The 23,309-nt window shown below is 47.1% G+C and overlaps 1 protein-coding gene across 1 annotated transcript; it reads left to right on the top strand.

Annotated features, from left to right (window-relative positions):
* The first annotated feature begins 12,123 nt into the window (after positions 1-12,123).
* On the top strand, positions 12,124-22,588 carry meox2 (mesenchyme homeobox 2). The gene is made up of 3 exons (XM_023964334.1): positions 12,124-15,056; positions 17,749-17,921; positions 21,492-22,588. The coding sequence occupies exons 1-3, from the start codon at positions 14,501-14,503 to the stop codon at positions 21,708-21,710; spliced, it is 948 nt and encodes a 315-aa protein (XP_023820102.1). The 5' UTR covers positions 12,124-14,500; the 3' UTR covers positions 21,711-22,588.
* Positions 22,589-23,309: the final 721 nt, after the last annotated feature.

Raw genomic sequence — 23,309 nt, 5'->3', positions numbered from 1 at the left:
CTAAACTGCTTTCTGATCAGGTGCTGTTGCCCATTTTTGATTTTCGTTCCCACAGTCGCGGCTTCATCTTTAAGAGGAGCACAGCAGGTTTTCATTTGGCGGGTAGAAAGCGTGCCTCGAGTCTTCGGCGCCTCTGCTCTGGCGAACAAAAACTGCTGCAGCTAAACACTGACGAGGCGTCTCTGCAAACTAATCATTGGGTGTTTAGACACACATTCACAATCCTCTCTGAAAATCAGCAGAAGGTGCAAAGAGACGTTTGTGGAGAGAGCCGTGAGAGGAGGACGTCTGCTCAGGATTCCTGAGGAGTTTGTGTTTGGGAAGAACAAATGGAGGATGAGCACCAAACCTTTCACTGGTCCTAGATCAGACTGGAATATCTTGCAGAAGTATTTACCCACATTAAAATGATCAAAAAATCTTTAAAAGAACACGTGGGATACACCAGAGTAGATGCAAAACGTCCTTTAGCAGAAGTTTTTTCTTTCCTTTGGTAGAAAAAATTGATGCAAAGTAAAAAGTAAGAATGGGTTGTGTTGATGTTGGCAACAACAACTGATTGGAGAAGGTTTGTTTCATTTTAGACACATTGGAGAGTTTAACGCTCTAACAGAGGAACTGTAGTGACTCTTCAGCCGTTTGAGTGATCGACGTGAATCAGCTGACTGTCGCAGAGCAAAACAGTGATGTGCTGCATGTCGGTGAAAAGCTGCCTTTCTTCCCGTCAGAATCAGCGGATTTACGCTGATTGCTCAAACAAAGGATTATAATTTGTCAAAGAGTTTGTGTTTTTAGGTCATCGGCAACATTGTCCGGTGTAACAGGGTTAAAGGTCGAGTAGAAAAAGCTTCCCCTGATCACATTATAAAATGGGACTAAAACAGAAACGTTAGTTTGTCGCTTGGATCCTTGTTCTGTCCAGAGCTCAGATGTTCTTTGGCCTGAGGCATGGACTGTATCTGAAAACTGGACTGAGTGACTCCTCCCCCTGGCGTTCCAACAGGAAGTGGCTCCAAGAAGCCAAAATCACAGACTTCCATAGAGAAATAAACAGCTGTTATTCTTTTGGTCAAAATAAACATTCTGGCTCCGATACCTGTTTGTTTTTTATTAAACATCTTCTTGATAATCCTCTTTTTTTTCTTTTTTTCTTTATAACAAGTTATCTAAGTTATAAACTGACCAATCAGATGCCTCAGTAAAAGCATGTGGTTCCCACTAGCCCCCACCTGAAACGTTTAAAAAGTTCTTTTACGAGCCCGCTTTCAGTGGAAGGGGGTGTGGCCTTTGAACAAGCTCACTCCTGATTGGTGACAGCAGTCGCCATAGAAACGTTGACACGGACGATTCTGACCAATCACGGTCGTCTGGCTCCAACATGGCTGCGCCCGTATCACGGAAAAACAGCGAATGGATCGGCCTCATTTTGCTGAGGCACTTTCTAAGGGTGACGTCACAGCCGCTTTGTCCAGTTCTATATACAGTCAACAAACGGATGGAGGACATTCTCCTTCAGGACGGTCTGGTACAGTTCCACATTTTTGGTTAAATTAATTCAAACTTTACCTTCTAATCCAGTCCAACCCAATCCGATCTGTTAAATTTCTAAGTCACAAAGCAACCCCACACCAACATACTACTGCCTCCATGCTTGGTTCTTGTTATCTTTTCCTGTTTGACTTGGGGAAACTTCTTTTGAGAAAGCGATTCTTCTGATCTCTCAGAATGTTTTGACTAAAAATGTTTTTTTCCAATTTTGTGTTTTTTCTAAAATATTCTGACTGAAACCAGGAAGGAGGGAAATCCTCTGTTCACACAACAAAGTAAGGATTTTGCCTTTTGCCTTTTCTTCTGTTAACTCCAGCAGCTGTTTAAAACTACTCATCTGCAGCGTTTTTATTGCTTTGACTCCCGAATCTCTCAGATTCAGTAGCTGAGACTAAAATCCCTTCTAGTCCCTTTTAGGGTGAAGCTTTAAGCAGAACATGTTACCGTGGGCTTTTTTTCTGTAAAAAGATGAGTAGATGATTCCTAATGGAAGGAACGGCTCTGACCAGCAGGTTGCTGTGTTCTGGAGCCACATGTGGGGAGAAGCACAGCATCTTCCTCTGGAGGGCGCTGTTCTCCTGGACTCAGGGTCTCTTCAGGTCGCTGGGTCACAGTGTGGACACTGCAGAAAAAGCAGGGCGGATGCTGAGTGCAGGAGAAACAGAAGCAAACCCTCCACAAAAACTGTTTCACAAACCTAAATATTTATTAATTTGATCAGTTTTCACCAAATAAATCTGAAAAATGTTCAATACATTCTTTCAGTTTTGGTTTAAATCATCGATGTTCGTCTCTGCCGGTGACATAGAATAACATTTTTTTGTTCCCCCTTATCAGACATTTTAAAATAAAAAATACATTTAATACGTTTACATTAAACATTGTAAGGAAGACGGGTACATCCAGGTAAAGAAATGAAAGACAAAACACAAATATTTAATCACAAATGACTTTTATTTTGAAAGGCCGTTCATGCGTTTTATTAACGTCCAAATATCAAAACAAAAACCTTTTGCTCTTTTTTTTTGGTGTTTCACTGCCAGATTTTCTTCATTGTTGCATCATTACATCCAGATTTTAAGATAACTGACTTTAAAATATAAATGTAGTCATTTTAATACAAACACCAAAAAATTAACAGCTGCTCAGACGGGCGAGAAGAGGTGTGGAGATTTTAATTCACCTCGACATTTCCCATCACGTGTTCTCTGGATGAACATCCGTGTATTTCTACACACCTTCGCTTTTCTTCTTCTGTTTGGTCTGCTGGACGGTTCAATGGCTGAGGTCGCTCTCACGCCAAGATGATGCCTTCGTGGTCACAGCTTCATGCTGGGTGCTAACGTAGCTAACAGCAACGCACGCAGTTTGTCTGAACTCACTCACGCATTTGGTTTATGACCGTGGGAAATGGTGCAATCACCCTCCTATTTCCTTAACGCCCCCCCTTTCTCCCTTTTCTGTTACCCCCCCCCCTCCCCTCTTCGTCCGGTCCAACAAAAAACTGATACAAACATAATCAATATATACATAGTTTAGCCTTTACAAAAGGGGTTAATTCAAATATACACCTTGCGTGTCAGAAGATCCAGAACCGCCTGTGTCAACACGAGAGGCCTTCAGTTCTCATCGGTTTGCTCAGCTGTTGGACAGAACAAGTTATAAAATAGTTTTAAAAAGTGAGCGTTTGTCTGAACTTCATTAATGACCCTCTTTGGTGTTTTCAACGTGTTCTTGTAGCATTTCTCTGAGGATTAGGAGTAGGGTTGGGGGGTTTCTCTATTCAGCTTGTTGTGAATCAGAAGCATATTCACCACAACTCTGAGGTGAATTTCTGATAAACTCCTGGCGCTCTGCAGAAACTATGTCCTAGAAAACGGCACAGATTTGAAAACAGATCAAAGGATGATGGGAGTGGGACATGAGGTGACCAGATCATCCGACCATCCAAACTATGTGCAGAACCAGACTCAGGTGCAGACCACTTCCTGTCAATCAGCAAAATACTGAGAGACAACTTCAGTTCTGATCGGAGCCAAAAACAACAAGCAGACATTTGGTTTGCATCAGAGATGTTCATTTGCAGCTCAAATGCTGACTCTGCAAAAGTTTAGGCCTACATTTTGTCAGCTGTTGTGATGTCGTTCTGTTTTTGTTTTTCATTTTTTATGTCAATTATTTACATATTTATAGTTTATATATTGATGTACGTGACTTTAGCCTGAACCAGATGTTCTCGGGACTAATCTAAAGTTGCACAGTTTCATATTTTTTTGATGAACCGTCTCCCGACAGATCGATTCTCTACGTTTTAGGAGCTCCTAACGTGTATTTTCTGATTATGTTAATGAAAACCGTTTCCTTTGGGAGCCTCAGGAAGTACGGCTGCATTGAGGTTGTTGCTAGGAGACGGCGTATAATGATGTAAGAAAGCAGAAATGCCCCTGATGGCAGGGAGTCAAATTAGGTGCTAATGAGATTCACCAGTCGGAGAACAGGCTGATCGCCGTTTACCAACCCCAGTGGAACAAATGCTTTGGAAGTTCTCCAGAACTCCCCAGGAACCAAAAGAGATGGAAGCGTGGAGGATGAAACGTTGACTTCATTTTCTTATTGGAACAGCATGTGGAAGCTGAGCCTGCACCGGACTGATGCAGCGTGGCGGGGCTCTTCGCCGCGACTCGCAGGGCAGGAAGCTGAGGCTTTTGGTTGGGAGGTGGGCCATTCCGAGCCAACAAATAAAAGGCACTAATGGTCTGGAGCTGGTCTCCGCCTGGCACCTTTCCCCAGCCGCTTGATGGAGCCGAGGAGGACGAAGGAGGGCCTGGGAGGCAACCAGCCTCCGTGGAGTCGCTGCTGCTGTCGGGTTTTTTTTGGACCGACTCCAGACTCAAACGGAGGTTTGAGCGCGGCGACCCCGGGCTGTTTGAGGTGCGGTCTGTGTGTGCGAGGGCCCTGCACAGCTTCACGCACGTCTACGAGGACTGGCGCTCTCGGGCCGAGAACCAAAGCCCCAAGCAGGTCCAACCGCCCCCCCATTATAGATGATGACATCACCTCAGCCGTCTGCGGCTTTTACGCGACTATAAGCAGCAAGTGTGCCTAGTAACACCTTTCAAACAGCAAAACAGAGTCAGGAGACGCTCGCCTTCATCACTCAACTGAGTTTTAGATATCTGACACATAAATAATATATTTCTATAAATGTATCTTATAATTGAAATTGGACTTTTGCGTTCGGAAGATTTAGGCTTTTTTTTTTTTTTTGCGGAAATAAATAAAAATTACATTTTATCTTCTGCCATAAATTCTGGCAGCAGAAAAATCTTTGTAGTTTAAGCATAAATAGAAAAAAAATCTCTTAAAGGTTTTAGAGCAGTTTGGTTTTGGTGAAATGGGAGGTTTGAAGAGAATGTTTAAATGAATTTAAAATGAGAATAAAGAGAGTTAAAAATATATGCAATAACATTAATATAAGGTTTGTTTAAAAATGGATTTTGAATTTCCTAAGACTGTAAGCATCAGTGATTACAGTATTTTATTTTATTTTTATTCAAAGTAGGAACACATATTCTGTTTGAGGCCAGGACATGAATGTATTTTCACTGCGGAGAGTTTTGTGATCCACACAGACGCTCTAGACGCTCTGAAGGCGGTTTGTTGTGGACCGCCGTGTGAAGAGCCCGCCTCTGCATGGAGCGCATTTTTCCGTCCACGTCATCCATCACTGCCGCTCGCCTCTTCATCTGCTGCTCAACAGGAAGCGAGGAGGAGAAGCGGCGGCGGCGTCGTCACCCCAGAGTCATCCTCAAAGCTGAAAATCCTCCAATGTTTTAGACGAGCATCAGTCTGGAATCTCATCAGTTTTGTTTTTAACAGGCAGAAATACAGTTGCTCAGTTTGTTTCATCCAGTTAAGGACGTTTCAGCTTCATAGCTGCTCCAGAATGAACCGATTCTTTTTGAACTAAAGGATGTACTATAGGAGTAAACCTAGAACGGCGTACGCTCTGAGTGTTTCCAGAGGGAGAAAACTTCTTATGTTCCAAAAAACTGCATCAAAGACTTTTTAAAAATCTTTTTAGTAAATTATAATGTTAATTCCTCACCCCCAAAGTGGTTTTTTAATCTGTTCATGTATTTCTGAGGATTCCTCTAAAAATATCCTGTGAGCACCAGCCCCTCCCAATCCACAGAAGGACGTGGGTTCTCACATTGTGATGTCACAAAGTGGGGAACCGCCCCTTTGAGGGGTTCCATTTCTGAGCCCGGTGTCCACGCAGCATTAGACCTATTCAATTTAAAGTCCTACATATAGGACACGTTTCTCCAAATCCAGAAAAATCAATCAAACAAAATGTCAAATGTACCCAAAGGGAGAGGACGAGTGCGACAAGTGTCGGAGCTCGCCGTGTCATCGCAGTCCATTTACCCTGAGGGGAAGAATTGTTGGTCTGGTTACTGGTTTATCCATTTGTTGCGGCTGATCGCCATCCAGTGTTTCCTCGTTTATCGCGTGAGTTACGTTCTAAAAAGATCCCGCGATAAGTGAAATCTGCAGTCTTGGTCTTTTATTTATTTATTTATTTATTTATTTGTTTACAATAATCCTAGATGTTTGAAGGCAGTAAAACTCCTCACTTCACACTTTTTGCACTCTCAAAGTTCGTAGAATGTCAACAGAGACCTGATCCCGATCAAAGATTTATGCCGGATCAAGAGAATTCAGTACAGGAGACGCAACACAGAGGAGACTGACTGACAATCAACAGCCAATCAAAACACAGAACACAACGGGCTGCAAAAAACGATCCGTGAGTGGGTGAGGGTCTACCTGACCCTCACGAAAGGACTTGATTCACATTATTTTTCTGGAAGACTCTGAAATCTCTCGCTCTACTTCTCAGACGTTCAGAGATTTCACGTTGCTTCTAAAGCCTTAACGCAGCGGTTCCCACCCTTTTTAACGCCACGGACCGGTATGACATCACAACACTTTCACGGACCGGTCTTTCAATTGTTGGCGGATGATTATTAAAGCAATATTACGATAAAGGAGGAACAGAGGCGTGGCTAGACGACCCCTAAGCTTTGTTTTTGACACGCGTGACATCATACATGACACAGGTGTGATCATCCTCTCCCCTTCCCTCACTCATGGTGCTAAAAAAACGTACCGTCTATTAAATGTAGCTTTCTTTATTTAGGAGTGGAAGGCTCCTCTTCTGTCTCCTGGCTGGGCCAAAGAAACTTTCCAAAGACCTTTGTTTTCTACTCATTTTGCTAGCTCCTGGGTTTTATTTTAGCGGTGTCCTATCACGTGACAGAGAAGAACGTCTTGGCCTGCGTCAAGAGTGACAGATGGATGGAGCAGAGAAACGGGCAATTTTTCAAAATTAGTCATGTAAGTTAATTTTTCTGTCTGTGCGGCCCGGTACCAAATACCAACGGGGGTTGGGGACCGCTGTTCTAAATGATACGTTAAGCACAAATGTTACAACAAAATCAATTTTTTATTCATTTTTTTATTCATTGTTCTTCAAGTGTGCGTTTAGGACTTTTGCATCGCCAGTATCTATGGCCCTAATGTTGACGACTCTTCCTTCTTTCACAGATTCTTCACCTCACTCTCAGTTCACTCTGACTCCACAATCATTATAGGAGGAGACTTCAACCTTGTTTTGGACCCTGAACTTGACAGACTCAGCACAGCAGCAAATCAGCGTACATGGCGGTCTGCAAGTATTCTAAAGCAGTACATGAATGATCTGGGTCTCTGCGACGCTTGGCGCTCATGTCATCCAAGCACTAAGGGGTTCACCTTTTTTTCTCCAGTTCACCATTCACAATCTCGTTTAGATTATTTATTAGTCAGTAACTCCCTTTTGAAAGAAATTAAAAGTTCCAACATTCATCCAATTATTATCAGTGACCATGCACCAGTTTCTGTTACTATTTCAAGGGAAGTACCCAGACCCTCGGGTTCAACCTGGAGGTTTAATACATCTCTGTTAAAAGACCAGGAATTTATTGAATTCTTTAAAAAAGAGTGGGCAACCTTCTTAGAATTCAACAATACTTCTGAAATAACTCTTTGCATTGCTAAAAAAACTATTTTAATAAATTGGAAAAGCAAAAAAAATATAAATATAAGTCAACACAGAAATCTGCTGCTTGATCATATCAGCTTGGAAAAAATGTCAGCCCAAAGTTCAAGTAACTTCGAAAGAATTCGGTCTCTCTGGTCTCCTATAGCTAACTCCGTGACTTAGGGGGTGGGGGGGGCCTGGTCGTCGCTGCTCCTTGCCCTTCTGCCGTGGGCCGGGGTGGGGGTCGGGGCCTCCGGTGCCTGGCGGGGGTTGTTGGGGGCTCCGTTGGTCGGGGGATCGGGTCCGGCGCCTGGGTGGGGCGGGCTGGGGCGCTGCGTGGTCCTTTGGGCTTGGGTGTGGGGGTGCGTGGTGGGGGGGTGGGGTGGTGGTCTGGCCTGGCTTGGGGGGGTGGTCCCTTTGCCTGTGCTGGGGGGGGTCGGCGGGGGGCGCTGCTCGGGGGGGGGGGGCCCAGCGGCGCTGGATGGGCTTCCCATCTACGCCTGGGGCTGGGATCGGCCCTTCCCTGGCTCTGGGGCGGGACGGGACAACCCTCTTGGGGCCCCCGGTCGCTCTGGGTGTCCTCCGCTTCGGCTGCGGGGTCTGGGGTGGGGGTGGGGTGGGGGGTCTTGTCGGCCCTGACCTGTGGGGGGGCATTCTGGGGGAGGGGGGGGGGTCCACTATTGGTACGGGGCAGGGGGGGTTGACGGGTCGGGGTCTCCGCTGAGGCCATCGGCGGTTTCCCCGGCCGGTTGGCTGCCTCGGTCCCGTCGAGGCCTGACCAGAGCTCTTCTAGGGCCGGCGTTTGGGGGTGGGGGCCTGGGCTTGCTCCGGGGGGGGCCGGCGCTTTCTGGCTCCTCTCTCTCTGTGTGGGGGGGGGTGGTGCTGGGCCTGGGGTGTCGGCGCCTCCGGGGGTGGGGCCCCTGGGCTGGGTGGGCCTGGCCCCCTTGCTGGGGGGGGGGGGGGGGGACAGCTGTTTGACCACCGGGGGACAGTCTATCAGCTGTCCCCAACTTACCCCCTTCCTCATATAACCTCATAATAGGGTGAGGGGGTGGGGGGCTTAGCCTGCGATGAGCCTTGGGGGGGGGTTTACTAGGCAGTGGCCCCCCTCCTATGGTTGCCGTATGGAGTGGGCCCCCCCTCTTTCGGTTTTATTTGCACCTTAGACATGTAGGGCCCTTGGTAGGGGGGGTGCTTGGACATCACTGCCAGCAAGCAGCGGATGTCCTCCTAGCACCCTACCCGCCAATTTTAACCGCACCTTAGACATTTAGGTCCCCTTGGTGGGGAGGGTGAGGGGACGTCACTGTGAGTAATCAGGAGATGTCCCCTTAGTGCCCTACCCGCCAATTTTAACTGCACCCCCCTTAGTACACACACCCCTCCCCCCTCAATATATACATCCCAACATAAACACACACACATGCACACACACACCATCTCAAACACACATACACGCACACACAATTTGCAAGGAAGGTGGGACCTGGGTCCATCTGTCCCCTGCCTCTTCCCTGGTGGGGGGTGCGGGCCCCCCTTTGCAACGGCGGCCGTGTCCCCGGGGTGCCGGCTTCCTGGGCCCGGCGGTGCTCTCTCCGCGCGGTGGGGGAGTTCACATTACATCTGAGCCGGGGGTGTCTGGTCCCTGGGGGGTGGGTTCTGGTCCTTGCTCCTGAGTGCTGGGCCCCGCCAAATTTCCAACTGTGGCCGAGCCTGGTCGGGCCATATTTATAACACCCCTTGTGGGCCCTCTTTTTTTTCCCCGGGGTTCCCCCCTCCTGGGCGGGGGCGGCGGGCCCCCTGCCTCGCTCCTCCCTGGACCAACCGTGGGCCGGGCGGATGGCTGCCTGGAGTGCGGAGCGGGTCTCCCTTGGGGGGTCCTGGCTCGTACCTGGGGTTGGGGCGGGGGGATGCCCGGAACTCCTGGGTGGTGGTGGGGTGCTCGTTTGGGGCTGTGGGCGTCCTTCTCCGGTGGGGCTCTGCGTTGGGTTCTCCCGGCGCGGCGGGGGGGGCTGCTCTCCTGGTTGGGCTGGGGCGGCGCTCTCTTTCCCTCCGTGCTTCCCTGCTCTCTGGCTCTGGGGGCCTTGCGGCGGCCCTGCTGGCCCTGGCCTGGGTGGCGGGCTTGGTCGCCCGGGCGGCGGCTGTTCCCTGCCGGTTCCCGTGTGGCGTTGGGGGGATTCCGGCTGCCGCTGCGGTGGGGGTCTTGGGGTGGGGATGGCTGGGCACTCTCCCTCCTTCTTTTCACGTTCCACCATCCATTTTAGAAGAACATAAAACCTTACCTGAGCACTGGTGTTAGCTCACCTTTGCACTAATAGCTTGCATGACTGAATGACTGAAATATTTCACACTAGTTGGTTTAAAGGCATAAGTATGCGTGTGAACACTATCTGTTTTGTGTACATGTCGACAGGTGGACATTTTTGCAGCTAGCAGGTGTGTTTATAACATTTGAGTGTGTGTGTGGACGGGCCCCGCCCTTTTTGTACTGCATTTGAACCTTACCGTAATGATTAACAACCAGTAAACTTGTTGCTGTATGCTGCTTCATGGTCTTATCCCCCTTCCCCTCCTGTTATCACCCCCTACCCCCCCCTCTCTCTAGCGTCCCTCTCTCTTCTTCCCCTCTTTCCTTTTCCGTCCGGTCCAACACCAAAGATTTTCAGACATGATTGAAATTAATAAAGTTTGGCCTCAATTACAAAAGGGGTTTATTCAGACATACCTTTGGTTTGTCAGAAGATTAATAACCCCTCTTGTTAAAGCAAAATATGTCCAACACAAGAGGCCCTCAGCTCTCGTCTGTCTGCCCAGCTGTTGGACAGGACAAGTTAAAAAAAAAAAGTGTGCGTTTGTGCCAGATGACGTGGGTTTGATCATCATTTGTCGATGATGTTTTTGTTCTCCATTGTTGGATGTTTTTCCTTGAGAAAGGGGTGGGGCTTCTGTTGTTTGAGTTGATTGGTTTTTGTCTAATATCTTTGTCTATTCATATATCTATACATCATACATATGTTATTTTAGAAAAAACAGACAACAGAAAAATGTATCTTTACCTTCGATCATTGAACAATATTTGTCAATAACAAAGTTAAAAAAAAGTCTTATTTTATGGTTCGTTTCCCTCACATATTTAGGTTAAATAAACTTTTATGTGTTTATTTTAAAACACCGACAGTTGAACTGAAGCTCCGTTTTCTTAGAAGGGTCTGCAGAGCTGCCGCACGCCGCGCTCGCCGCCACCCCTCCCACCCGTGTGAGTGACAGCCACAGGTTTTAGCAGCAGGTCCACCTATAAGGTCATCATCACATGCCCTCCTTCACCTCCCCTGTGCTCCGGTCCTTACCCCCGTGGCCCCCTGTGTCATTTCACGTGTCGTCACGCGAGGAGCTGGAAAAACAAATGGCGTCGGGGGCCATCGGGGGTCGTCTGACGGTTGTGTCGCTGCAGTCGAAGCCACTTTTCAAAGAATGCATTGAGGTGATTTCAAAGAGTAAAACCTGGTGGACGTGTCCACGTTCACACGCCGAAACCTTTCAGGCTTTGGTGCAGCGTCTGTAAGGCGGGTGCAGCCCACAGCCCGGACGGATTGAAAACACGTGTGCGGCCATACCTGCTCAGTCCAGGCAGATATACGACCCGCACTAACCCGCTAATAGCCTTTATTTGTAAGATAAACAGTAGAAGAGTTTGACGCTCACTCAGTGAAGGTGCCTTTCCTCCGCTGCCTTCAGAAGGCCTGGGGGGGCGCGGGGAGCAGAGTTACCGCCTGTCTCCGCTGAGCTATCTGTTAAAGTCATTTTCTCTCAAAGAGGAATTAATTTCCTTTCTCAGGCTGTGGGCCGGCCAAGTCCTTCCCCAGAGCGGGCAGTTATTGTGAGCGCTCCCCCCGTAAAACGTCTCGGAGCTGCGAGTTCTCTGAAACCGCCATCAATTTTATTTGTTTTCTATCTATTCTTTGAGGCTAATCTGTAAAGTAAATGCCTTTGATTTACGCAGAGCGCTGAGAGGAAGGGCGGAGAGTTTGGTTCACAGGAAGGATTTTTCTGTTTCTGTCATTTCTGATCCAACGGCAGCTCCGGTTGGTTTCTGTTCTGCCCGGACTTTCAGGACAAAACTAACGTCTCACAAAGTTTTATTTTTTTTATTTCTCAAAGAATTGACAACAGTAGTTCTGAGAAGGAACTTTAATTTTCCAAAAGCTAACACGACTTTTAATAAAAACAAACAAAGCCATATTTAGAATTGGTCTGGTTCATTGTTTTCCCTCCTTGTCTTCTTCTTTGGAAGTCAAAAACATTATTAAGTCAAACGTTTTTGACTTAAAAATGCCTAAAACGGCTTTATGAGCAGCAGATCCTTAGCGAAGTCTTTTACTAAAAGATATTTTTATTAAAATATTTGGAAAAATGTCAGCAGCAGAAGATGTAAAAATTATTTGAGAAAAACAGTCCCCCCCCCCCAACTGGGTTTGTTAAAGACATCATAAAGGCAGAACAAACATTCAAACTATTAACATTTACAAATTTGGTTTTATTTATTAAACCATAATAGGCGTTTCATAAGAAAAACAGGGAAAACTCAACAGCATCGAGTCGTTTTTTTGAATACAACCACAAAAAAAGAACCAACTAGAAAACAAAAACCACGGAAATGTTTCGGGACATTTTGGAACCAACAGCATGGCATTACAGGAGCGTTGAGGAGTCTAAAGTCTGAATTCAGTTTTTCTATGAACCACCTCTGTGATTTCTGACTCTGGGTCGTCCGAGACGCAGCACTTCAGTCTGAAATTTAAAAAAACAAAAACCGAAGTGAGTTAAGCGTTTTCTAACGTTCTCCATGGATAAACGCTGATGTGGAGCACAGATTGACGTCGAAAGTAATAAAAGAATAACACCCGTTTCTCCATATGGTTTTCTATAAATTTAATTTAAAAGATTGGAAATTTACAGCTTTGTTTTCATAAAAGTAACTGAAGGGCAGGGGAAGATAGAAGATAAAAATATATCTCAGCATCATCTGCATATGTGGACTTTTTCTTTTTGTTATTTTGAAATGTTAATAAAACAGTGAAACCGGAAGAGGACCTGCATCCGGATTGTTGAGGCGCACCACAGGTCACGGATGCTGACCTGAAACAGGTCCATGCTTAGAAACAGGGATCCATCTGTCAGATAAGTCCTCAGCCGGGTTTAAGGGTGGCGCTTTGCGTACAGACGCCCCACCCCGGCTGGTAGACAGGACTTTGGCGACTTTGCTTTATGAAAAGCAGCTGTGAGGAAACGGCTGGTTCGAGTCCGGAGTCAACAGTCAGAGAGGCCGCTCTAAATCCAGATTCAGTCCTGTCAGATTCACCCCTGAACTTTTTGAATCTGTTTTGTTTCTAACGGAAAACTCCCAGACTGAACTCTCAAGAGATTTCAATAAAAGTGGTACTTCAAGACTTTTAGTTTGTAAAAGCTCAAGATAAATTCATGCACTGGAAAAAATGTTCTTCTAGAAAGAAACTAGAAAACTTTGTTCTTAGTAGGTTGGGTTGTTCTGCCTTAGAGACTACATTAGGCCTGAAATGATCTATAAACACTAAATTTGATGTGTTGTCTTTGTTATGAGAGCAAAATACATTTTAAGCTAACTTTGTCTTGACAAATGTGTGTTTTATGAGTCAAATGAGACTTTCCAGTTTTCTTTAAATCAAGCAAATAGTAAAAACTTAATTTCATTAGATATGTTTTCTGGAGACTCAAGATATTCGGGTTTTATTGTATTTAAATAAATTGTTACAGGAAAGTTACTAGTTAGTTAGTTTTGTCTTGAATTGAGCGTACACTAAACTTAAAGCCGTGTTTTGTGGTTTTGCTGTAGTTCGTGGAGTTTTTGTGCTGCTGTTCTGACCGGGACCGACCCATTTTCCTCCCCGGGTCGGGATGCAGCAGACGTGGATGTCGGGGGTTTGATCCAAAGCAGAAGTTCTGAATGTTTTTGAAACATACTTCATCTCAAAAACTTTTTTTTTTTTTAATCAAAGCCGAACTTTTCTGGTGTTTCAGGTGCAGCAGGTCATGACTTAAATGTTGCAGCTTCCTTTCGGGACGGCGCTGGACGTGTTTGGCACGCCAGGCCCGCTCCGGACTCCATCGTCCCTCAGAACAATGCTCGCAGGAAGCGGCTAATGGAGACAACAAGCATCTCCGCCAGCATCCACACAGTTCTTTTTTAAAGAGGTCAAACCTGACAAACAGAGGGGGGCGGGGCAAATTAACCCTTGACACCTCCCAACCTCTGCATGGTGTCCCACTTTCCCCCCGTGTGACCTCCTGCCAGCTCCGCCCACGAACCATCAGGATCTCAAAGAACGCCGAGAGGCCAGCGGAGGTCAGGTCCAAAGTGAAGCGCCGTCTTTCCGTCCTCGGCCGCTTTAACGCCACACGTTTATTGTGCTTTGCGTTTTGGAGGGTGATGGCGTGTATGTGGTCAGGAGCGCGTTTGCAGTCTAGGACCCAGCCTCCCTCTCACGTTACACCCTATTTATAACATCCCCTCAGCCGGCTCCCCTCGTTCTGCAGTTCCTCCGAACCTCCTCGTGCTTCCAGGCTGGAGCTCCAGCCCCCTGCTCCTCCTGACATCTGAGAGGCTCAGCTGCAGCCCGTCCCGGGATAACTGTTTACCCTGTGAAGCCTGGCAAGCGGCCGCACGCTCCGGATTACCGCAGGACGCCACATTTCAGAGCTTTGACTGCAGGAGAAGTTTGGGGAGAGTACGGGGAAAAGGAGCAGCATCTGGGATTTACGTTTGTTTTTCCTCTGGCTGGTTGAGCTCCTTCACGTCCAACCCCCCTCTGTCTCCTCTGGTGGGGCGCCATGGATCACGCTCTGTTCAGCTGCCTGCGGAGCCCCCACGCCCCGCCGCAGGCCCTCCATTCCGCCTTCACCCAGTCTCCCCTGACTCTGCACGGACGCTCGGACCACATCTCCTACCCCGACCTGGCCTCCTCGTCTTCCTCCTCCTCCACCTCCTCACCTTCGCCGTGCGTCATCTCCAGCTACCCGGCCGACGACGGCCTATTTCACGGGCAGCACCCCCACCACCCCCACCGTGGCCACCTGACCCCCCAGCAGCAGCATCACCCCCCGCCTCAGCACCACACCTCGTGGCACGTCCCGCCGATGCCGTCGCCTGGCGGCGGCGCGCGCCACGGCCTCTGCCACCCGCATTCACACGCACCCCACGACAGCGGGCCCGCGCCCTCTGACCTGGGCCATCCGGGTGCGCCCAGTTTGTGCGCCAGCACCCCCAGTTTGGGTGGCGGCAGCACCCCCTCGGGGGCCTCCTGTGCGCCGGCGGACTTTGGCAGGCAGACTCTGTCGCCCGCCGAGGCGGAGAAGAGGAACGGCAAGAGGAAGAGTGACAGTTCAGGTAAGACGAGACTGTTCCGGCAAAAGCCTCCGTCCTGGAAAAATAAGCCTCTGAGTGGAAAAACCTGGAGCCGAATTCTCCGCAGGTCCGTCTGCTAAACACGTTCTGCTCAAATAAACAGGCAGAGCCAAGAGCCACATCTGCACTCGTCACCTCCAAAGGGCCGTCAGCTGACGCGGCGCCCGGCTGCAAGCGTGAAGCAGACGGCCACATGATAACAATGAGGGCTCATCTGACTGCCGGCGTGATCGAAAACCCCATCCCAGGAATGACTTCCTGTCACGGACCGTAAACAGGAAACGCCCCCAAAAAAACCTGAAAACAACTGAAGGAGAGATTTCAAAATAATGAACTGAGGTTTGGGATAAATTTAAGAGATGACTAAATATTAGATATTAAATAAATAAAAATTATATTTTCAAAAAGTTCACTCTGAATTATTTCAGGCTAAAAATCATTTTTAATTAAAACATTAAAAAAAATTTGTTTTTTTTAACTAAAAACTACTTCAGACTAATTTCTTCTTTGCAACTCAAAATGAGTATATAAGATAATTAGGATAAAATATAAAGATTACTTTGTGATCAACCAAAAAATAAACAAGAGAAATGTTTAACTCCTGAATTTGTGGGTCAGAGCTTCGTCTCTTTGGGCTCAGAGAACCTCTGTGGGGATCAGCTGAGCGGTTCCGCTGTAGTCGCAGACAGAACCGGAGCGGATTCATGTCAGGGTGTTTAGGGATGTTTTTTCCGCTGGTCTTCGTGGTCCTGAAGCTTTGCAGACGACACGTTTCTTTGATTCTTTCAACCTTCATTGGTCACTACAAAGGTTCTGATTTTCTGTGAGCATCCAGACTGAAACCACTGGACATTTCATCCAGAAGAGTATAATCAAAGCTTTTCACTGTGCCTGCTGTCAAAGAGGCTTTTTAAAGACAAATCCATGGATCTCCTGTAACCACTTTATTTTTTATTGACACCGTAAATGTTTGTGACTGAGATCTTTGTTCCTGAATGTAGTAGAAGTTAACTCACAACTGTTGACAGCAGTGGAAGTAATCTGGTTTCTATCCTATACCATCATTTATTCTGCAGGAAGTCCAGATGAAAGTCAGAAGGAGCCGGCATGACAGTTTTTTTGTGTTTAGTCTTCAATCGCTTTGAGTGTTGCGATCCCGTTTATGGGTCGGCCTTCCTGATCCCTTTTCCAGTTCTACGGGCTCTGAATCCCACCGCCGCGCTTCTCCCCACGCCGATGGTCAGAGCGGGCTGCTGACTCAGGCAGCTGTCTAAATATCAGAACCCTTCGCACGAGACCCTGCTCACATCGGGTTTCACCGTCCGGGCCAGAAACCGGAGTGAAACCTGAATTTAGATGCAGCAGAACCTGAGAAGTCCCTTCACGTTGAACCCATTTCACCCGTTTGTTGGTGTTTCCTGCCGTGAAGCGGCGGCGTGAGCGGATGAGTCGGTGGTATTTAGTTTCAGGGAAACTGCCCCTCTTTCCCCCTTTTTTTGGGGGGGGGGGCTCGGGCCTCGCAGAGGGAGGGCAGCTCAGCCAAGTTTATGGAGCTGTCAAGGGAGTGGTGGCGCTTTTAAAAAGTTACCAGATTTTTTTGTGGAACAATAAAAGGTGCTTGAAGTCTTACTTTGCGGAGGCATCGTCGTAAAAGAGCAGCAGGAAAGTGTCCGATGCCTGAAAAAACAAGTCTGAGAAGAAAAGCCGTTTGTCCTGGAAAAAGCAGGAGAAAAGCTCGGAGTCGTGTGTGAAGAGCTTCCCTCACGTCCCCAAACGGCATGCCCCGTCTGGGTTTCCTATGTTTTTCTCAAATTATTCCGGCTTTTTTTGTGGCAAGATGAAAGTTGGAGCAGGGACCTAATTGCTGTGGTGTAGCGGCTGCGCCATAAAAACCTTCTGCTGGTTGTAACTCCAGCCCTGCTCGGCGGCTGCGTTACGCTCCGGATTTTCCTTATTTTTTTTTTTTTTTGGTCTTTTGAGGTGGTGTCTGAGGGAATCGGGGAGAGCAGAAGTTTCAGAGATGGAGTCAAGGTCAAAGGTCACCAGAATGCCAGCGGCAGGCCGGGAAGTCACGTGTCTAGTGTCGGAACATCTCAGGAGGAGGACTGCATCTCAGAGACAGCAGAGAAGCTGCAGGTCCGACGGCAGGAGTAACGCACAGAACCGGACCGCAGATGAATTAGCCGGCAGTTGCTGCTGCCATCCACCACCGTCTGCACTTGAAGCTCATCCAGCAGACAAACCGCAGCTCACAACTGGAAGGTTCTGGAAGCCAAACGTGTTTTCTTTGGAAAGTTGTGGGAAATATCCACAACACAAAGCGTTTCTGCAGAGCTGGAGGGACCGCGACTCTCCAGCCTGAGTTGTGCACTTTTGTTGTTTGAAACGATTCCGCCTCCTGAAGGAGGATTTTCCTGACAACCAGTGAGTTTAATGAAATGAAAGCTGCAGATTCTTCAAATCAAATCCCTGTTGGGAGTGAGGGCCCGCCTGCAGCCGGGGGCCTCGCCGCAGGCCGCCGCCGCATGTGCTGCTGTCGCCCAGCCGCTGAAAGAATTCGGAAACACTGACAGGCCGCTCTCCCCGGTGCTTTTAGTTTGCCCCACTGTCCTGCACCTGCCCCCCAGCTCTGTAAATCTGCTCCCATACCAACTCGACCCTTTTCTGCTTTCAGAGTCCCAGGACGGGAACTACAAGTCTGACGGCAGCGGCAAACCCAGGAAGGAGCGGACGGCCTTCACCAAGGAGCAGATCCGCGAGCTGGAGGCCGAGTTCGCCCACCACAACTACCTAACCAGACTAAGGCGCTACGAGATCGCCGTCAACCTGGACCTGACTGAGAGACAAGTAAGTCGCAGCTTGGTCCCCCCGGGTTTCCCTCCATTAGCACATTAATGCCGTGTTGTGAAAACAGAGCTGGCCTCAGGACGACGACTGGCTCTCTGTAGCTCCGTCTGGGGGCTCCAGATGTGGCCACGGGACGGGGGCTCTCATGTTCCAGATGTTCCCTCGGGCGGAGGGAAGTTCTGTGGAGCTCGCACTTCCCAACACCAGAGCAGCAGACAATCGCTTCAGGGAAGGAAGCGGCCCACTACCTGTTGTTGTCGGGAAACCTTCTGCAGGAAAGGCAGAGGAAAATCCACTGCTCCCCAAAATATCACTTGAGCTTTTTTATGCTGCTTTTCAAATCCCAACCACTTTTGTGTTTTTATCCGATTTACTCTTAAAACATCCACAAAGAAAATGTCCCAAAATGGACTTAATTTGTGTTCTTAGATGTTTCTAACCTTTTTCTTCTCCTCTTTGTTGGCAGCAAACAAACATCAGAGACATTTTTCCTCCAAAGTAGATCCTTGAATCAAATTCTTCTATCGTTCCCAAAACTGCAGTTAACAGTCAAAACAAGCAGGTTGTGATGATTTTATCGGCATTTGTTTCCTGGAAACGGATCCAAGTCGACGCCGTTCTGACGGGTCTGTTATTTATGAATCTTTAGCTTCATTCATCAGAAACGCTTTAAGGATTATTTGAAGAATGAAGGTAAATTTGAGCTTTATATGATTTGAGATCATTTACACTTTTTAAAATTTCTCTTCTGGGTGAAATAACCCAGTGATTTTACTGAAAAATGTTGAATATTTTTATAAAATAAATTCAACTTAATGTTTTAAATATTTGATATTTTCACTCAGACCAGACGTCCGTCTTCTAAACCCAAACAAACAACATTAAACGACAATGAGCTTTATTTCTATGTGTAGAGTAGTCGGATTACTTACAAACATATTTAAGTACAAAACATTTAACCAACTTTATTAACACCTAGTAGTCTAGAATCTGTTTTAGATTTTATTTCTACTTTACAATTTGCTCTAATAGTAATCTTTAAAACTGTTTTTTTTTATCGATCTACAGTTTTTTAAAATATATTTTTGATTATATTAAACAATATTTCTTCAATTAACCTAATAATGGCCAAATAACAATTTTCAAATGTTACATTTCTCTCTTTTTTTTAACTGCAAAAATGACTCAATTAAGATCAAACCCCTTTTGTGTAAATCTAAAGACAAAACAGTCAAAAAATGAGGAAAATGTCTAAATAAAACAGATGAAGTTTCACAAAACTGTGTCCAATGTTCCAAAGAGGATCAGTATTTTGTGTCATAACTTTTGGTCTGTTTGTTTTCAACCACAACTTTACAAACTAAAAACATCCTGAAGCGTCACATAAAATTTTGAATGAAAGCTGCACTCAATGGGGGGGGGTCAAAGTCATTCCTGCATCAATGTAAAGTGACAAAGGGATCAGAAAACTCAGCAGTGAGTTCAGAGACACATCCAAAGAAATCCTTTAACACTGCAGACTCCTGCTAAACTCTTCTTCATGACATGTAAAAATGTAAAGAAACATATATGTATATATATATAGCAAACTTAATGTTCATAAAGAGCCACAGAGTTTGAGCTGAAACAGGTTTGATATTCTCCCTCAGAGTGAACTGGAACACTTTTGGTTCACATTTCTGAGGAAAACCTGCCGCCTCGTTTTTGAAAAGAGTGGAGAAATGTTCAGACCGCCTTAAAGAGATTCAGATGTTCGTTTGAAAAAAAGGCCCACAGGTGTGCTTTCAAAGTAACGCAGCTCCTCGGCCTGAAAGCACCTGTAAACCACGGCTTGAAACATGTCAAACGCTCCATAAAGCCTCTGAGTGCAGCTCCGCCTTTTGGTTTCAATTACAGACGTGCACATGGCCACCAAGAGCACCGTCTGCCACCTTAAATCTACTCACAGACTCCAATCAATCTCTCTGCGGCCTCAGCGTGTGCGTAAAGGGCCGGCGGCTCCGGCGGCGCACACGTGTGACCTCGGTTTGTCAGCAAAAATATACAGCAGGCTATTGTGAGGTAAATATTGCCCACATCACGTCTGGCAGCGGTGGAGGATGTGTGAGCAGCAGAAGAAACGGCAGGGGGGCAGAAACCTCTCCTGTTCAGGGTTTAAACTGGTTCAAAGGGAAACGCTGGTTTATGTCTCTGAAGCATTTATGTCTGAGGAACAGTGAAGGTTTAGGAGGTCAAATCTGCATAAATGGTCTGAAATCCAGAATCATTTAGAAATGTATTTAAAAACATCAGAATGGGATTTTTTTTTCATCTGCTCCTGATTCAAAATGAACTAGGAGCTGCTTTTCCAGAAGAAAATGCAGGGTTGAAGGTTGTATTGCTGAATGAAAATGAAACTTAAAGGAGAATAATTGGCACACACAAAAAAAGAAATGATCAAAGTGGACCATAAATAAAGTGAAAACAGCACAATAACAAAAAAGATATGTTTGTGAAAAATACCAGCGAGTTTCTGCACCAAGGATTCCCCATTTATTTAAATGGAGGCAGAAATCCTGGAATATCTAGAAAAGTTCACGGATTTGAAGGACCAAAAGTCAGAGCTGGAAAAAGCTGAAAGAGCTGAACATTTGAATAGTTGAATGGTTGAAATAGATGAACCATTGTTGAAGGAGTTAAGCTGCAAAAAAATGGTGGAAGATCCTCGAATAACCCTTGTGCTATCCTAGGCACTTTAACATTGGGAGTGGGGTCATCTGGACCCCACAAGACAATGCGGCGAACAAGCTACCAGCTGTCATGCCGGGTCTAGATGACCCCACTCCCAGCGTTAACGTGCCTCTAAGCCACGTCAACGTAGGGAGTTGGGTCATTTAGACCCACTAGACAGTGCTCTGAACCTTTTTTCTTCAATGATTTGTGATCTTCACTGGTGTCCATGGATTACATGATATCTTTCCACCTTTATCCACCTTTGTCATGGTAGGGAGAACACCTCAATGGAAGGGGGGGGGGGTCATCTGGACCCCATAGGATAGCACAAGGGTTAAAGAAAGAAAAACAGGAAATGCTTTATAGCATTCAATCCATAAATACTCAAATGCAATTTTAATCTTAATTTTCTTTGCATGTGTCCTTCATCTTCACAAAACTGCCACAATTATGTTAGAAACACCATTTTCATGGGCTTGTGTCTTTATGGACCTCAGGAGTTTAAACTGAAGCTTTTATTTCTTTAGATTCTGTTTTTTAGACCGTTTGCATTTTCCTTTTGAAGCCTCAGTTTAAGGTGGTGGTGGTGGTGGTGGTGGGGGGGGTCAAACAGAAACCTGTTTGGGTTGAAAATCAGCTCCAGAACATTTCACTTCATGGGTCTCAGAATGACACCCTCCCAAAATAACGCCCCCCCCCCCTATTAGAGGGTCTCTGCTGCCACTTGAGACGGACTAACCGCTCGATCATCAGTCCGAGGCGTTACTGAATCTGTTGAGTCGACATGCATGGGGGGTCAGGTTCCAGATGTGGCAGCACCTTTCCAAACGTGTCTCTGCTTGTTTGACCCCCCCACAGGTGAAGGTGTGGTTCCAGAACCGGAGGATGAAGTGGAAGAGGGTGAAGGGCGGCCAGCAGGGGGCGGCAGCGCGCGAGAAGGAACTGGTGAACGTGAAAAAGGGGACCCTGCTGCCGTCGGAGTTCTCTGGCATCGCGGCGCTGCACCACTCCACGGACTCCTTAGCCAACGAGGACAGTCAGGACAGCGACCAGAGCTCCGAACACGCCCACTTATGATGCACTCACCCCACCCCAACCAGGAGAGGACCCTCCTCACCAGGGCTGCTGTTTGCTGCCATCGTCGCACAGCGATGCTAAACAAGTGTACAGTCGAGAACATTGACAAAAGAAAAAAGCTTGTCGTAAATACTAACGTGTCAAATGCATTATGGGTAATCCTGTTAACATTCCATGCTGTGTTTGGAGAAGCAGCTTTGATTTGCACTGTTGACCCACAGTCTGCAGCTCCGATGGCTTTCTGCTGTACAAAGGGTCAAATATTAGCGGGATAGACGGAATCGAACCCGCCCCTTCAATGGTAGCGATCTGTACATATTTCTCAGCCTTACGTTGGTGATTCGATGCCTTCCTGTTTGGTTCCTGCATCAATAAACGGCGACAGCTCTTCGGCTGACACCTTTCTGCCCCCTGAAAGCTGGACTCTCTTCGGTCCTACAGAGCCGCTGCAGACCGAGGGGACCGGCTCTCGGTGGGAAACACCTGCAGATCCAGGTCGTAAAGGCGTCCCGCTCAGCCTGGTGCTGAAGTGGAAGGGGACCGGGGGGAGCCAACAAAGGATTCATTTACAACAGCCGGTAAAAAAAATCCTCTGGCGGTTTGACCTTCCTCTGCCGTGCGATGGGCTCTGTGCACGTATTGCTTCTGCGTCGGACGGCAGGTTTGGATGGTGTTTACATGAAAATGTCATTGTTCCCCAGATGTCTGTCAAAATCTGGCTCCTCGGGTGGACTTATCAGTGTCAAGGACATATTTGTTGCTGCAGTGTTTCCGTCAGCCACTGTGACAGAACCAAACGTGTCTAGACTCCAACAACAGACAGCAACGCTGCATCTTGTAGCAGCTGTAACTTATTAAATACCGTCTTGAAAAGCTCAGCATCTCTGTAAAGGCACACATTATGTACTTAACTGTGTTTCGGTTGCATGGCTCCGTTGGTGTAGGACTGGCACGTGGCGAACCAGGGTCCGATTCCCAGCGTGGGTCCTTCGCGGCACTGCCTTACTATGTAGCCACAATGGGGTCCGGGTCTTGGTCTCCCTGTGCCGGTCCACAGACCAGATAAAATACAGGGTTGTATCAGGAAGGTCATCCGGCGTAGAACCGTCTGCCATACCACCTGTGGCGACCCCCCCCCCCCCCCCCCCCGACATGCTGAAAGGCGAACAACAATGTACCTAATTACTGCGATTCTCACACCTAGACTGTTTTCTGCTCATCTTTGCCATTAGCGCTTAGCATTAGCACAGTGTGCTAATGCTAAGCGCTAATGATTTGTGTTTCTGTATAATGAAACATTATAGCTAACCTTGTATTAAACCTGATGACATCATCAGAGTGGTCTTAATTTACCTGGAGATACGGTTCCGTGCACAGAGCCCATTTGTGCATTTTTAATTGGTCGAGGCGGCTCCTCAGTCCTCACTGCTCCCCCAGAGGTGAGGAAAACAACTGCAACCCACTGCAATACAGCCACTACACAGTCATTCCTTAACCCTTGTGCTATCCTATGGGGTCAAGATGACCATTGACGTGTTCTCCCCACCATGACAAATGTGGATAAAGGTGGAAAGATTTCATGTAATCCATGGACACCAG

Source organism: Oryzias latipes, chromosome 16 (assembly GCF_002234675.1).
Source record: "Oryzias latipes chromosome 16, ASM223467v1".
Taxonomy (NCBI): Eukaryota; Metazoa; Chordata; class Actinopteri; order Beloniformes; family Adrianichthyidae; genus Oryzias; species Oryzias latipes.
The sequence above is the reverse complement of the archived record's forward strand: the minus strand, read 5'-3'. Positions and strand labels throughout refer to the sequence as shown.